At 35.3% G+C, this 15,314-nt stretch overlaps 1 protein-coding gene across 1 annotated transcript in view; it reads left to right on the plus strand.

Moving 5' to 3' along the window:
- Positions 1-15,314, plus strand: part of LOC144443061 (adhesion G-protein coupled receptor V1-like) — a 74,351-nt gene that overhangs the window by 24,275 nt on the left and 34,762 nt on the right. The window contains exons 28-53 of the mRNA XM_078132434.1: positions 406-584; positions 737-903; positions 1,087-1,345; positions 1,792-1,920; positions 2,433-2,551; positions 3,104-3,285; positions 3,594-3,927; positions 4,600-4,752; positions 5,237-5,465; positions 6,073-6,192; positions 6,525-6,710; positions 7,426-7,565; positions 7,803-7,902; positions 8,122-8,301; positions 8,697-8,857; positions 9,020-9,113; positions 9,584-9,668; positions 10,258-10,396; positions 10,595-10,736; positions 11,162-11,418; positions 12,007-12,185; positions 12,678-12,802; positions 13,247-13,476; positions 13,688-13,834; positions 14,372-14,640; positions 15,164-15,297. Of these exons, the coding sequence (XP_077988560.1) occupies positions 406-584; positions 737-903; positions 1,087-1,345; positions 1,792-1,920; positions 2,433-2,551; positions 3,104-3,285; positions 3,594-3,927; positions 4,600-4,752; positions 5,237-5,465; positions 6,073-6,192; positions 6,525-6,710; positions 7,426-7,565; positions 7,803-7,902; positions 8,122-8,301; positions 8,697-8,857; positions 9,020-9,113; positions 9,584-9,668; positions 10,258-10,396; positions 10,595-10,736; positions 11,162-11,418; positions 12,007-12,185; positions 12,678-12,802; positions 13,247-13,476; positions 13,688-13,834; positions 14,372-14,640; positions 15,164-15,297 (4,439 nt within the window). The remainder of the gene's footprint in view (positions 1-405; positions 585-736; positions 904-1,086; positions 1,346-1,791; positions 1,921-2,432; positions 2,552-3,103; positions 3,286-3,593; positions 3,928-4,599; positions 4,753-5,236; positions 5,466-6,072; positions 6,193-6,524; positions 6,711-7,425; positions 7,566-7,802; positions 7,903-8,121; positions 8,302-8,696; positions 8,858-9,019; positions 9,114-9,583; positions 9,669-10,257; positions 10,397-10,594; positions 10,737-11,161; positions 11,419-12,006; positions 12,186-12,677; positions 12,803-13,246; positions 13,477-13,687; positions 13,835-14,371; positions 14,641-15,163; positions 15,298-15,314) is intronic.

The raw sequence follows: 15,314 nt of genomic DNA on the forward strand, positions 1-15,314 counted from the left end.
GAAGAAAACTTCCTATATTTCAGTCTGTCACGTTGAGATCTTCCGCAGGGATGTACATGACAGATGTATCCCTACAGTGTCCTTGTGGTGAACTCACTAAGGAATGGTGACAAGTAGTGATGTATTTCTGCAGTCTCCTGGTGGTAAACTCACTGTTGGACTGCTTAATTTGACTATTCCTATAAAGATCAAAAAGTCAACAGATTTGATTCATCTTGTAAGGAAAGCAGTCAAAATATGGCTCTTACACAAAAAGCTAAAAGTGATCCTTATAACATAACATGGGCAATATAACTTTTTTTCCCTCAAAAAATAAACATAATGCCATACAATTCACTCGTTACCACTAGGGATTTTGTTACCATTACTAGCAACCTGTTACTAAAAATTTCATTTAAATTTCAGCCGTGCCAAGGAGTATGAAGATTTCATTCCAGTACAGAACTCTGTCACTTTCTTGGATGGTCAGACAGAACTGAACATTGAAATAGACCTTCTAGATGATAACATACCAGAAATGTCAGAGTCTGTCTTCATCTATGTTACCCAAGTTACACTGATAAGTAACCCCCAGACACAACCAGGTATGTCCTACATCTAGAAACTAGTCTTCTGTCTCAAACAATGAAATGTTTCTTTGTTTGCATCATTTATTATAAAACAAGAATTCTTTCTTTCATGTTAGTGAAGAACTCTTCAAGGGTTGATGTTGACAATCAATAATGTTTTGTTTTAGTGGACAACTCTCCAAGGGTTGGTGCTGAAAATGTTGCCCAAGTGGTCATCATAGCCAATGATAATGCCAATGGTGTACTTCAGTTGTCAGTGACAGAGATGCAGGTTTCTGAAGACCATGTTGGTTCATTTATTAATGTTACCAGGACTGCAGGGGCATTTGGACAGGTTAGTGTGACAGATATTAACCAATCGTATTAATTCTTAAAAACATCACTATCTAGTAACCATTCATATTGCTTGTTACATTCATGAAGTGAAATACTTGTTCTGTGCAGATATTGACCAATTGTGTTAATTCTTACAAACATTGCATGTGTGTTAACCATTCACATTGCCTGTTACATACAGATTGGGGTGAGATTCCAGGTGGTTCCACTGACTGCACAGGCTAGTATTGACTACAGCGTTGCTTCCTCTGATGTGATCTTACTGAATGGAGAGACTTTCAAAGCAGTGCCTGTTGAGATAATCAATGATGGTATCCCTGAGGTAGAGGAGACATTTGAGATTCGTCTTCTCGATCAGATCACTGGGGGCGCTGTTCTAGGTTCACCAACCGTAGCCACCATTACTATTTTACCCTCAGATGACCCCAATGGTAGATTTGGTAAGTTCGCATAAAGTTTTAGAAGTTCTGAATATTTGAAATACTGGACGCCATTATTTCTAGTAACAATAATAACGTTACCTTTGGAATCTAGTTTTGTAGCTACTTCATAGCCTACTATTAGTAGGCTAATGTTTTACATTTTTGTTGCAGTTTGTAGTAGTCAATCGGTAATGTTATGAATATTAGTTCTACAAATACAGTGGTAATACACGTCCCTAACATGTTACATTTGCTGTGTAGTCTGTCAGGTACACCATGATGGGGCGCCCTCAGACATCGGTCTACCCTCTCACGGGAGAGAGGAGGCCAGTGAGGGTGGGATAATGTATCTTACAGTGTAAGTGCTTGGTAAACAAGTATGTCATTGTCAGATAACAACAGTCAGTTTCTTTCATAACTATACATACTGACATTGTGTCCTTTTTGTACATTCCTAAATGTAGATTTTGCTTTCACTAATACTGTGGTAGAAGAACCTAGTGATAGCCAAAGTAGACTGGTGAATGTGACAGTTGTAAGAGGTGGAGGTACAGCTGGTGTTGTGGCTGTAGAATGGCAAGCAACTCTCAATGGTAAGATCTTACTTACAATGTAAAGGTTCTAAACATATTGTGTCTTTGGAGATTTTGTTGGACTGGCTTTAAAGAATCAATTTTAAGACCTAAAATATGATATGTTTGATTTCTGACGAGATTTTGTACATGATATGTTTGAGTAATGTGCATCTTTTAGTGGACTGAATTCAGAATGTTCACCTAGTCTGTGGATTTATAATAATGACTCACTTTCTGGGATGTACAGACAGAAAAATTTGTACTATTCTGTTCCAAAATGAAACCGTTGTCGTCATGTGGTTGCAGTATAGATGAGTGCCCTCTGTGGTGAAAAAGAGAAAGGTTTTTAAGAAAAAGCTCTCACTGTTATCAAATATATAAACAAGCATTCGTTATGGTCCATACATCCTTAAAGTAGGTACCTGTTATAATTGCAGTGAGAAGTCAATGTTTATGGTAAAAATGATCATCTGTTGATGGCGCTCTGTTCTGTCTGACTTGATAGCATCTCTCAATCGTTTCTTTTACAGGACAATTAGCAGCTGATGATGTCCGACCAACTGGTGGTGTTTTGTACTTCTTGTCAACCATGACACATGAAACATTCAGATTGGAAATATTACCAGATAATATACCTGAAGAAAGAGAGGTAATGTTTAATAGAGTTACAAGTTTTAAATGACCTGGCTTGAAATATCCTTGTCACCCAGTTACATGGCCTGCTTGAATACCTGTATACAGTGGTTGGTTCAGAGAATAGGGGGGGGGGGGGGGGGTACACTCAGCTGAGGTTTATATCAATGAAATAGGATTCATTTGCCCAATCCCTTTACTTTCATAATTATTATAGTTTTGACATTTACAATTTATTACCCAGTCAATAATGATTTTCATGAAAACTAAAATGAATACATACTATATGTTACAAGAAGACAAACTATAATTTTGATATAAGTGTATGGCTGTAACAGCTTACCAGCCTGAAGAAAAAACTGCATGATCACAGAGCTAATTTTAAACAGTTCCCAGTGAGAAGGGTAAAAGGATTTCTAAGATTGTCAAATCAGCTGTATGTTGAAAAGTCAACTAGCTATGTGCTTTTTGCATTTAAGTAAAACAAATTAATAAGGGAAGCAGTATAAATGATGAAGAATGATGTGATGAAAATGTTCATAACTCAAGTTGCCTATATTTTTTTTAGGAAATCAAGTTGAGTTTAGTGAGTGCAACTGCTGGAGGTGTTATTGGTCCACAGTCTGAAGCTGTCGTCACTATAGAAGCTAACGATGATCCTCATGGTATTGTGCAGTTTGGTTATGCTGAGAATGTAGTACTTGAAGAAGAAGAAAGCAATGCTGTAGCAAACATCAGAGTCAACAGAAGGTAATGAGTGAAATAGGGTGACAAATCTTGTGTTAAATGATTATTAAGTCAAAACTTGACAAAAATTTCAATCCTACACAAAGGATCTTCCTCATGGATTAGAATAAAAACGGTGAAACAATTCAAAAAGGGGAAAAAGGTAATTTTATTGAAAACAGTACAAGAAAGTGAACTGGAAATGAAAACTAACAAAAATCAAGTTATGCTGTTTAGATAACATTTTGTAGCAAACACAGAAATTTCCATCTTCAAAAATTTTGCATCATAATTTTCTGTATAGCTTATATCTCCTAATATTGTTATTTCAGTCGTGGTACTTTTGGAGACTTAGAAGTTTTCTACAGTACAGAGGAAACCAACCTTGTTACCAAGGCAACTAAAGATAGTCAGAGCATCTTGACCTATTACCTTTCACCTCTACAAGGCAGTATGCTAGGTCAGCCTAAGAATTACATTGATGTCAGTGAAACTTCTTATCCACTTGGAGTGTGTGCTGAAAGATGTATTCAGGAGAAAGCATGTGCATCATTTGAGTTTAAAGATGATGGTGTAAATATTGAATGCTGGTGGTCACTATATGCTGATAGTACGTCGTTTGATTCCTCCACTGGGTTCTCCTACTATGTGAAAGACATGAACAAGGTAAAAGTCACAATCTCAGTCTGAATGTAATTGTACAAGTCAAACAGGACAGTTGGTGAACTATTTGAAATCACAATGTGATTATGAATGTGATGCTCAATCTGAAATCATTCAAGCAGGACAGTTGGTGAACTTAGTGAAATCACAATGTGATTATGAATGTGATGCTCAATCTGAAATCATTCAAGCAGGACAGTTGGTGAACTTAGTGAAATCACAATGTGATTATGAATGTGATGCTCAATCTGAAATCATTCAAGCAGGACAATTATGACATGACCAGATATAAACTGAATGCCTTCCATGAGGGCAAAGCCATTTTTCTTCCTATATACAGTAATTGTTGGAATGCAAAATTATGAGCTATATCTTACATGGTTCGGATTTATTTCCTTTCAAAAAAAAGTATTTGTTTATCATGATTGCCTGACATTGTGAACACACAGGATTTTTTTGCTCAAATTCTTTGAGATTACTTTTGGTCAATCAAGCTCTTTGAACATTGCAAACATGTCATGCTTGGGCTATTAACATCAAATAGGGTGTATAACAAATTATCCATGACTTATTTTATATATAAAGGCCAGTATTTGCTCTGCTCCAGCACCATACTGTGTATTATACTTTTTATGCACACACCAACCATTTAATTTACTTTCTCCTCAATTCTAGGTCCAACCATTGTATGACAGTCAGGCTGATGCTGGAGTGGATTTTGTTCCTGTCAACAGTGGGTCTTTCCAGATACTTGATGGAGCCAACTACGGATTTGTCAGTGTTGTTATCCTCAATGATTCCATTCCAGAACTTGATGAAACATTCCAGGTAAGAATGCTAGGGGTTTTTTTTTGACTGTTATCATCAGAATGATTGAATTTTAGGGACTAGGTGTGAATTTGTACATCTTAAAAAAGACTCCATTGGTACAGATGATACAACTGCGGACATCAGGCTGTGGAGGTATGGAACCTGTTACAAACAGGTAGTAAACAACTGAATTGGAGTAATAACACTTGGCTCATTATATTTGAAGTACAGAGAAAGATGTGTGAGGAACTCAATATTGATTTTACTTTTAGTGAAAATCACCTATGATGTAACCCCTGCAACAGTAACATATTTAATAATGAATATCTACTCACAGAGTCAAAACATTTTTTGGAAGAACTCAATTTTTTTACTCTGTGTGTAGAAACAGGGTCCATTAACATTCATTCTTTCAGTAAATACTTATTATGATAATTAGATTTAGGTATATTTGTATGTGTACTGTTATCAAACTTATCGGTGTACCTTTCTTTGAATCTAGGTAAAATTAGAAAGTGTGAGGTTATTAGACATTACACCATTGTATCAGAACCAACCTCAACTTGGAGTGATAACTGAGGCGTCTGTCATCATTGGTAGTAATGATGATGCTAACGGTGTATGGAGGATTTATAGTAGCAGTCCTGATGCCACGGACAACGGTCAAAGTATCGCTGTCTTAGAGAGAGATGGACTCTCAGTCAGTGTAGAATTGGTTGTTGAAAGAACGGGTAAGTTAGATTATTTTTCTAAATCATTAACTTTCAATTTGTACAACCAGTTTTAATAGTTAACTTCCTGAACAGTAATATTTATGTTTTCTTTATTTACAACATTGTATAGTTTATACTGTGTAGGGTTCAAACCAAGGCTGGGTTCAAGTTTTGTAATATTGTAAGTTGTGTTGCTCAGTCTGATTCTAATGAACAGGACAGGTTTCCTCAGGCAATGCAGTGTCCTCATATGTTGATTCAACCCAAACCTCTACTGGATGTTATTAGTTGCTGGATGAAATTGATTTGGTGTACACCTGTTACTGTTTTTTGATAGATACATACATACATACATACATACATACATACATACATACATACATACATACATACATACATACATACATACATACATACATACATACATACATACATACATACATACATACATACATACATACATACATACATACATACATACATACATACATACATACATACATACATAATTTATGTAAAAAATGAATTTGATAGCTAAATTAGGGATACACTCTTTGATTTTAACATATGAAAGCATGACAGTTAATAACCTGCTAATTACGATATACCTACATTATTTTGACAGGTGGTGCCATAGGTGATGTGTCAGTTTCATGGCATGTATCAGGTGGTAGTGCTACCAAAGGTCAAGATTTCACAGCTGATGGTGCTACATTGACATTCTCTCCACAACAACGCAGACAAGGTACAGTTATACACTCATCATATCTAAGTTGCTTGACTTCTCCATCAAGGAAATTGCATGTTTGAGAAATGAAAATATTTCATCAAAATCCAACTTCAATATCATTGTAGCGTAAATAGAAACTAAATATCAATCAAAAGTCTCCACCAAAAAATAAAGTTACAGACTACCTGGCCATCTTGAAAGCTTTTGACATGTATGCACAACACATCAAATTTTATTGTTTTTGTGTGTGATCAAATGTAAATGATCATATTTTATTGTCTGTATGAATGTTATCAGTTTGATTGTGAATTTTCATTTTAATCGTTATCAATATTTGTGTATTATAGACATCACCATTAGTATCCGTGACGACATGATACCAGAGGAGAATGAGACATTGATAGTTGAATTATATAGTCCAGGTGGTGGTAGTATACTGAGTCCACGCAATGCTGTCAATGTTGTCATCCTAGCCAATGACTATGTAGCTGGTCTTCTCAGATTTACTGTCTTGTCTTACATAGTGAGAGAAGGTAGGTCAAAGTTCACTGTCTTGTCTTGTATATTGAGAGAGAATGGTCAATGTTCACTGTCATGCTTTACATAGCAAACAAAAGGTTCATGAGTAATGAATGCCTTAGAACATCATGGGTGATAGATTTGATGTAACTGTATACAGCACCAGCTGTAGGTGTTGACATCCATTCATCAGTAATGAATGCCATGTATATTATCTTTACATTATAGGTGATAGATTTGATTTGACCATAGAGAGATCAGCACCAACTGTAGGTGTTGACATCCATTCATCAGTAATGAATGCCTTGTATATTATCTTTACATCATAGGTGATAGATTTGATGCGACTAGAGAAATCAGCACCAGCTGTAGGTGTTGACATCCATTCATCAGTAATGAATGCCTTGTATATTATCTTTACATTATAGGTGATAGATTTGATTTGACCGTAGAGAGATCAGCACCAACTGTAGGTGTTGACATCCATTCATCAGTAATGAATGCCATGTATATTATCTTTACATCATAGGTGATAGATTTGATGCGACTAGAGAAATCAGCACCAGCTGTAGGTGTTGACATCCATTCATCAGTAATGAATGCCTTGTATATTATCTTTACATTATAGGTGATAGATTTGATTTGACCGTAGAGAGATCAGCACCAACTGTAGGTGTTGACATCCATTCATCAGTAATGAATGCCTTGTATATTATCTTTGTATCATAGGTGATAGATTTGATGTGACTGTAGAGAGATCAGCACCAGCTGTAGGTGTTGTAGAAGTCAGCTGGATCATTGATGGTGTCAGTGACTACCAAGCACAACTAAACTTCCAGGAAATCAATGGCACATTGATATTTGCTGAGGTAGGAAATATTTATTATAATAGTACCAATTATCTGATAGGGTACAAATATTATATATGATTGTACAAAAATATGATATATTGATGAAAAATATAGTTAACCAGGATAAGAGTGTTTTATGTAGCTGACCTAAAAGTAAATTATTTTGACTGTTTAACTATTCTCCCAGTATGTGATGTAACCGTGGCAATCTACTTTTAAATTAATACACATCTTATCTTGTTCATCCTTTGACAGGGTCAGTCCATCCAGGTGATCAGTATCTTTGCACTAACAGACAATGTACCAGAAGTCAATGAAGAATATACTATACGACTACTTGATCCGGTTACACAAGGTAACAACATTATGTTATACAGTTAAACCCGCTAACTTGATTCTGTTACACAAGGTAACAGCTTCATGTTACAGTTAGATCCCCTAACTTACACCAGAGATATACTTGTAAAATTCAACAGGTCCACTGCTCTGCAGGATATCTGAAGCAGAAGTTTTTTCTTAAGAAGTTTTTGTCTGTACTTGAACCAACTGATCTTTTTCTCAACTGTCTTGTCAGGGGTTTCCCAGTCTGGAGCTGCAGGGCTAGATAGCCAAGGTTCTACAGCTAGTATCACCATTGAAGCCAGTGATGAACCGTATGGTATCTTTGTATTTACACCTGGATCTACCAATATACAAAGAGATGAAGGTGATGTCATTATTGAACTGATCGTAGAAAGGAAATTTGGTTCTATTGGTGAGTAGAAAAAAATCATCTCTTGTAAATTGACAGGAACTTTGAGTAGCTTCTTTGGGTACACTTGATAAATGAAAAATTGAATGATTTCCTAAGTTATGAGAATCACACCCGTCCATGCCTTCTTACACTATGACATTTCAAACTTATTTGGGCTAATTGATGTGAATATGTAAATACAAAATTTTGCATTGAAGAATATATTTTTGCGAATCAACTTTATTCATTCTAGTTTCAGCTATTCTGGAAGATAAAAGAAGTTAAAAACAACAAGATACATACCCCTTCGGGGTAAAACTATAAACTCTAGATAACTAAGATTTTCATTTGTTTTGAAATGTTACTGTCAACTTTTAAATAGTCTCTCCTGAAACTGAATCATATCTTTGTTTTAGGTCAAGTACGTATATTTTATGAGATCATGGCAGGATCCATCGACCCCCAGACACCTTCTACAAATCTGGCTACTGCAAATACTGACTTCATACCTGGTACTGGATTTGTTGATTTTAGTGAAGGTGTTGTAAACCAGCCAATTCAAGTTCAGTTGCTGGAGGTAAATCTTCTACTGATATTGATGTCTGTCTGTCTGTCTGTCTGTCTATCTGTCTGTCTGTCTGTCTGTCTGTCTGTCTGTGCATGTGCGTGTGTGAATATGTGTGTATGTGTGTGAGTGAAAGTGTACAATTATTACATTGTACTTTGTATCACTTTGCAGGACACCACACCAGAACTAGATGAAGTGTTTCTTGTCAATCTGACATCAGTTATGTTGATGAGTGCAACCAACACTGAGACTCCACCAAAACTTGGTAAGTATCTTTATCTTGATCAGTAACATGTACCATACTTTTATCACCATCAAACATTTCAACGTTAAAATATTTAATGGTAAATTTATCAAAATTTTATTTCAAAAAAAGTATGCAGATGTGGTATAAGTGTATCATAAAGTGATCAAAAGTTCAATTGGTGACCCCCAAAAATATATTTCAATCTGTTTATTGTGAAAAGAAAATGTACATTGCAACTAGAATTGTCATATCCGTTATATATACCGACATTGGATTTGATGGTTTGGTAAAAATGTCAAGAATCCAAAATGGCTGCTGTGAGTTTATGTTACAAACTATATCATGTTTTGACTTCAGTTTGTTGTACAGCATTTACTTTCTGTTATACATGATACACTTTTAAACTTCAAATTGTTTAATTAAATATTGATATAAAAAATGTCCTGTATGAAGTGATTCTAAAGGTATAAATCTCTTCTTTTTTTCAGGTCCATCAGATACATTGGCCCAGGTCAATATCAATGCTAATGATGGTACTCAAGGTATCGTTCAGTTTGCCAACAGGTCTGCCAGGTATGCGTCTTTCTTTATGGTCTTCGTACAGTATTTCAGTTTTTGTCTATGTACAACCAGACTTTCAAAACTTTGTGAATTCAAATGCAAATTACTTGATTTTTTCATTTTAAAGTTACTTCACATCAGAATGTCTCATCAGATTCTAATTCCCAAAGACATCATTTTTGTACAGTACTGAATCTGATGTATTACAGTAATTGTATGATGTGATTACAAAGTTGTGTGACAACAACTTATTTTTACATATTTCATTCCTCCATAGAATTTATCTGAGACAAAAATTTTTTTAGGTTTATGATATCTTTATTGGAAACAAGTGAATAATAATGTAAATACTACCATGGAAAACATGCTATCGACAAACTAAGATAGACAGAAAGTCAAAGTCCTATTGTTGTATGTATTGTAGTAGACTACACAAGTGGGTCATAATGGTGCCTGGTTTATGTAGACATAATCACCCTGTAATCAAGACAATGTAAACACAGAATGATGTTAAATGTGCAGCCACTTGAGAAAAACTTGTTCTCAGCTTGCCAGTAATCAATTTTTCATTCTCATAATTTGTTTGATTTGATTTTTACAGCATAACAGTGAATGAAGGCAGTATGAACATAACATTGACAGTGGAACGTACCCAGGGTACTTATGGTACAGTGACAGTGTTTTGTTATACCCAACCACTAGAAGCTGACAGGGGACAAGACTATAAGTTTACAGACCAGGTGAATATTTTCAGAGAAAAATGTTTAAACCCCCATAATTCACTCCCAGGTTCTCACATATTGCCTCTCATCATTTGAGTCATAATGATGTATTATCATTGGGAGACTCTTTCTAAACATTCTTTGCAAATTGTAAAATACTATGCTTCTCTCAATTAGAGACTGTCTTAACAGTTAGCAATTTCTTTGTGTACCTAGGTACTGACTTTTGAAGATGGTGAGAGTGTTAAAACTGTTACCGTGGAAATATATGAAGATGATGTCCCAGAAGATGATGAAACATTTGATGTTATTTTAAGCAATCCTAACTTTGGTCTTGAGATGGGTGAACCAAGTAGAGGTAAAACATTATAAGGACTACATTTCAGTCTCTTTGCATTCTAGACTTATAAGACATCAAGAATTACGTGTGAATTGTAAAATTAGAGAATAAAATTGCAGAGAGTTTGTTTCCACTGGTGTGTAAAATGGCTTCAATATAGATAGATTTTATTGAGAAGAGCACTGCTGAGAGTTTTATTTCCACTGGCATGTGAAGTGGTTTCAATATAGATAGATTTTATTTTTTTACTTTTAAAAAAATTTCAAGGCTGCCATCTTTTATGTAAATAAAATGGCTAATAGATATTAATTGTAATTTAAAAGCAGATGATTGATTTAGTTTTTCACTTTTAAAAAGAGAATTCTGTACAAGTTTTGATACTGTACGTATTTTGGCTATTCTTGTAATTTATAGATTTAGTGAAATTTACTGTTCTCTTGCAGTGACTGTAACCATACTGTCCAATGACGATGCATTTGGTATAGTGTACTTTACTAGTGTCACAAACATTACCATATATGAACCAACGACATCCAGTACTGCAGACAGTGTAGCCAGATTCACTGTTTTCCGTGATAGAGGATCATTCCGGGAAATCCAGGTACCATTCCGTGTGACAACACTGGCTGGTTCTGGAACAGTTACAGATGTGACACCAGTTGAAGGTTTTATTACCTTTGAAGCAAACATTGACACCACGGTAGGTGTTTTGTAATCTTGCTGTATGTTGTTGTTTGTTACAGGTGGTGTGCAGTACTTGAATTACAGAGACAGTGTGTTCTATGTATTTTCAAAACCATGATAGCATCTTGACCTAGCTCTGTGTACAGTCCACAAACTTACAACTGATGTTAAAAATCTATTTTGTTGTCAAAATTATTTTAAGTACACCAGGTTAACAATCATGGCATACAGTCCAAAGTCCCATGACAGGAAATTTGTACTATATTTTGTTATTTCTCATCATTGAAAATACACAAATCAGATATTAACTTCTAATTAGCTGAATGACCTGTCTACTAAGTTCTCTGTACACTGGTTTGTCATGCAAGTGTGAACAGCACAAAGTTGTGCAGTATCACCAGACAATCATACATACTTCAACCGACAACAATATAAAAAAATTGAAAGTAAAAAACTATATAAAACATGAAAATGATCGTTAATAATACATCTATGTTTAATTGGATTCAGAGAAAGACAGTTTCTTGTTATTCAAATTGATGTCAATGATGCAGAATGTATATAGACCCAGCATTAATTCAAATCATCACCATCTTGTCTTCAGGTGTTAGAGATTTCAGCTTTGTTGGACCAAGAACCAGAATTAGATGAGAGTTTTATGGTAACATTACAACAACCTACTGGTGGTGCATTGTTAGGATCGCCAGTTGTTACCTACATCAATGTTGCTGACAATGATGCACCATTTGGTCTCATGCAAATTTATCCTTTAGCACTGCCAGGGTAAGACATCAATATTTATTATCTCCTACAAAATAGTCATTATTTAGACAATGATAAATGTACGGTATAAGACAAGTTTTGTCACTGTGTGGAACAACTAAAATATGGGATGACAGGATATAAATTATCCATTTTTGTGTTCTATTTACAAGTTTATTCGTAACCATGGATTTATTAGAATGTCCTGTATACTTCCATGAAGTAAAGTAGTGGATAAATGCAATAAATTAGAACACTTTATCTCTCAAATCTAGGTGACCTTCCGTGTATAAAAATCTCAGAATTTTCATTTTTGTACAAGAAATGTTGTGATAGTGGTAAAGAAAAAATTTCAAGCAGTAAAATGTGCACAAGAAATTTCTCAAATGACATGAACATTGAAAACTAGATTTTGTGCAGTAGCATGTGAATTTTCCTAAACAGTAGTTATACATTATGTTGTTATCATCTGAAATTTATCATTTGTTCATTTCTCATTTCTCTCTCACACAGAGCTGCATCTGTTGATGTGGAAGAAGGTGTTGTTGCTGCTTACTTCACAGTGTATAGGGCAAGGGGAACCCTGGGTAGTGTTACTGTGAATTGGCAGACAGTGCCAGGCACAGCAAGGGTTACAGGTACGAGTTTTATGTCTGTCAATACGATAGTGTTACCATCAGTGCAGATAGTGTCAAACATGACAAGGGTTACAGGTATGAGTTCTCTGTCTCCCAAAACAATCATGATTTATCCAAATAGTGCCAAATGTGTCAGTAGGAGTTTTTTAACAGGACTTTCTTGCAAATTATGGTGACATACATAAAAAGTTGAATAAATTACACATTTCTTCTGCTCTCTTTTCAACCAAGGAGGACAAATGAATGAAACTTTTCCCATCTTTCAATGTGATAATTAGCCTCTAATAACCATTTTATCAACATAGCCTGTACCAGTGTCACCTGTCTCCTTGAACTTGTTTGAGTTAAAAAATGAACTATGCTACCTGGCAGTGGTCTTCAGTCTTTTTATGCAGGATTCAAGGATCTTTGTAATAATCTAAGACTTTTCTCTGTTCACTTCAGATGGCACATCATCACCAGAACTAGCTGTGGTCCAAACTTTCCAAGGTCGTGGTATCCGTAGTTGGCATGACTTTATGCTTGGCAATGACAAATACTTAGTTCTCATCAATGGAGCCAAGGTTGGATCCCCAACTTCTGGTATTGGTAGTGATGGTTCTGATAGTGATAACATGACAAGTGTCTACAACTCTGTTCTCTATGTTTGGCAAGGAGAATTTGTACCCCTACAGGTAGGTTAAGAATCCATGAAACAGAGAATGATATGCTTCTCTTTACATTGCAAGGCAAAATTATGCCCTTACAGCTAAAATTCAATTTTGTAAACCCATCGATGCCACCAATGTAACAGAATTATAGGTGTTTCTCTTTGAGAAAGGAAAAGGCAAGTAAGTAGAGAAAAGCAAAATAAAACATAAAACAATAATGTCTTTTTATCTTCAGACTATTGAAACTGATGGTGGTATGGCTGCTGCTACAACTGTGATAGGTGGTGCTATGTACCTAGTTATAGCAAACCATGGTGGTCCAGGACGGTATACTACATCATCTAGAGTATATAGAGTTGATACAGGTGGAATTCTAACAGTGGTAAGTAAAGGCGTCAATCCAAGTATCCAATATCATGTCTATTTTCTTACAAAGTCAATACTTACAGACTGACTGACTTACTGACTGGTCGACTGACTGACAGACTGACTGACTGACTGACTGACTGACTGACTGATTGACCGACCAACTGACTGACTTACTAACTAACTGACTGACTGACTGACTGACTGACTGACTGACTGACTGACTGACTGACCAACTGACTGACTTACTAACTGACTGACTGACTGACTGACTGACTGACTGACTGACCAACTGACTGACTGACTGACTGACTGACTACCTGACTTACTTACTTACTTACTTGTTTGCCTTCTTTTAGCTTGGATGTCAATAAAGTTACAAATGATTCTTTGGCTTTTTCAAACACACAGTGATTTCAAAACTGTTAGGAAAGATGTTATCATTTGAAAAGTACTGTGACATTCTTTTGCCTTTTATTTTTAAATGTAAAAAGTTTATAACAGAATATTGTATCACATCATAAGATAATCTTGTTTTCATCAATCTTCTCAGATTCAAGACATCAGTACAGATGGAGCCAGTGATGTAGCGTTTTTCACAATTGGTACAGAAACGTACCTTGTAATAACCAATGAAATGAACGATGATGAGGAAACCGTTGTCCGATCTCAAGTTTTACTGTGGGATGGATCTCAATTTGTACAGTTTCAGTTGTTCAGTACAAAAGGTGCCGTCGGTTTAACTACTTTCACTATTGGAGGTAACAGCTACGTTGCCGTCGCTAACAACTATGATTCGTCTCAGGCCACCCTAGAAACTAAGTAAGTAATTAGTATTGCTAGTTGTAAGCTTAAAGTTGCCATATAGATGAGGATTTGGTATTTGTTTTGGACTTTTAATCTATAAAAAAATTTTATCATGATTTCGTACTTGAAAAATCAATGTGAAACAACATAAGACCAAATCTGTATTTGTAACGCGATACATTGTGAAAGCTAAAATATGTGTAAAAAGTTTGTTAATGTACATACAATACCAAAGATTTTATGCATCTATTAATCTTTTGAAATTTATTGAGTTACAAACAAAGGACTTGGTCTATGTTGTTTCACATTGATTTTTCAAGACTAATTACCAGACTGGTACATTGTGCTCATGTACAGGAAGACATTTTAGTCACTACTTATTTTTGTGTTTTTGTTTTCCTGTGAAGTAAGCAAAAATAAGTCTCTAGCAAAGCTTCCAGGTTTACAGTTATCTGAATGTCTGTTATATAATGCCAAGTTTATACTGTCTTAACCCTTTCATAGTTTGTATTGACATTTGTTATCATTCTTGTCACAGTTCTGTAGTCTACAGATGGGATAATAACAGACTAGAGGAATATCAAACTATTGCAACTAGAGGAGCCACAGATGTAGACACTTTTACTGTTGGCCTTGATATTTATATAGTGTACACCAATAGTAGATCTAATGGTAAGACAAAACATTTG

Source organism: Glandiceps talaboti, chromosome 12, assembly GCF_964340395.1.
Source record: "Glandiceps talaboti chromosome 12, keGlaTala1.1, whole genome shotgun sequence".
Lineage (NCBI taxonomy): Eukaryota > Metazoa > Hemichordata > Enteropneusta > Spengelidae > Glandiceps > Glandiceps talaboti.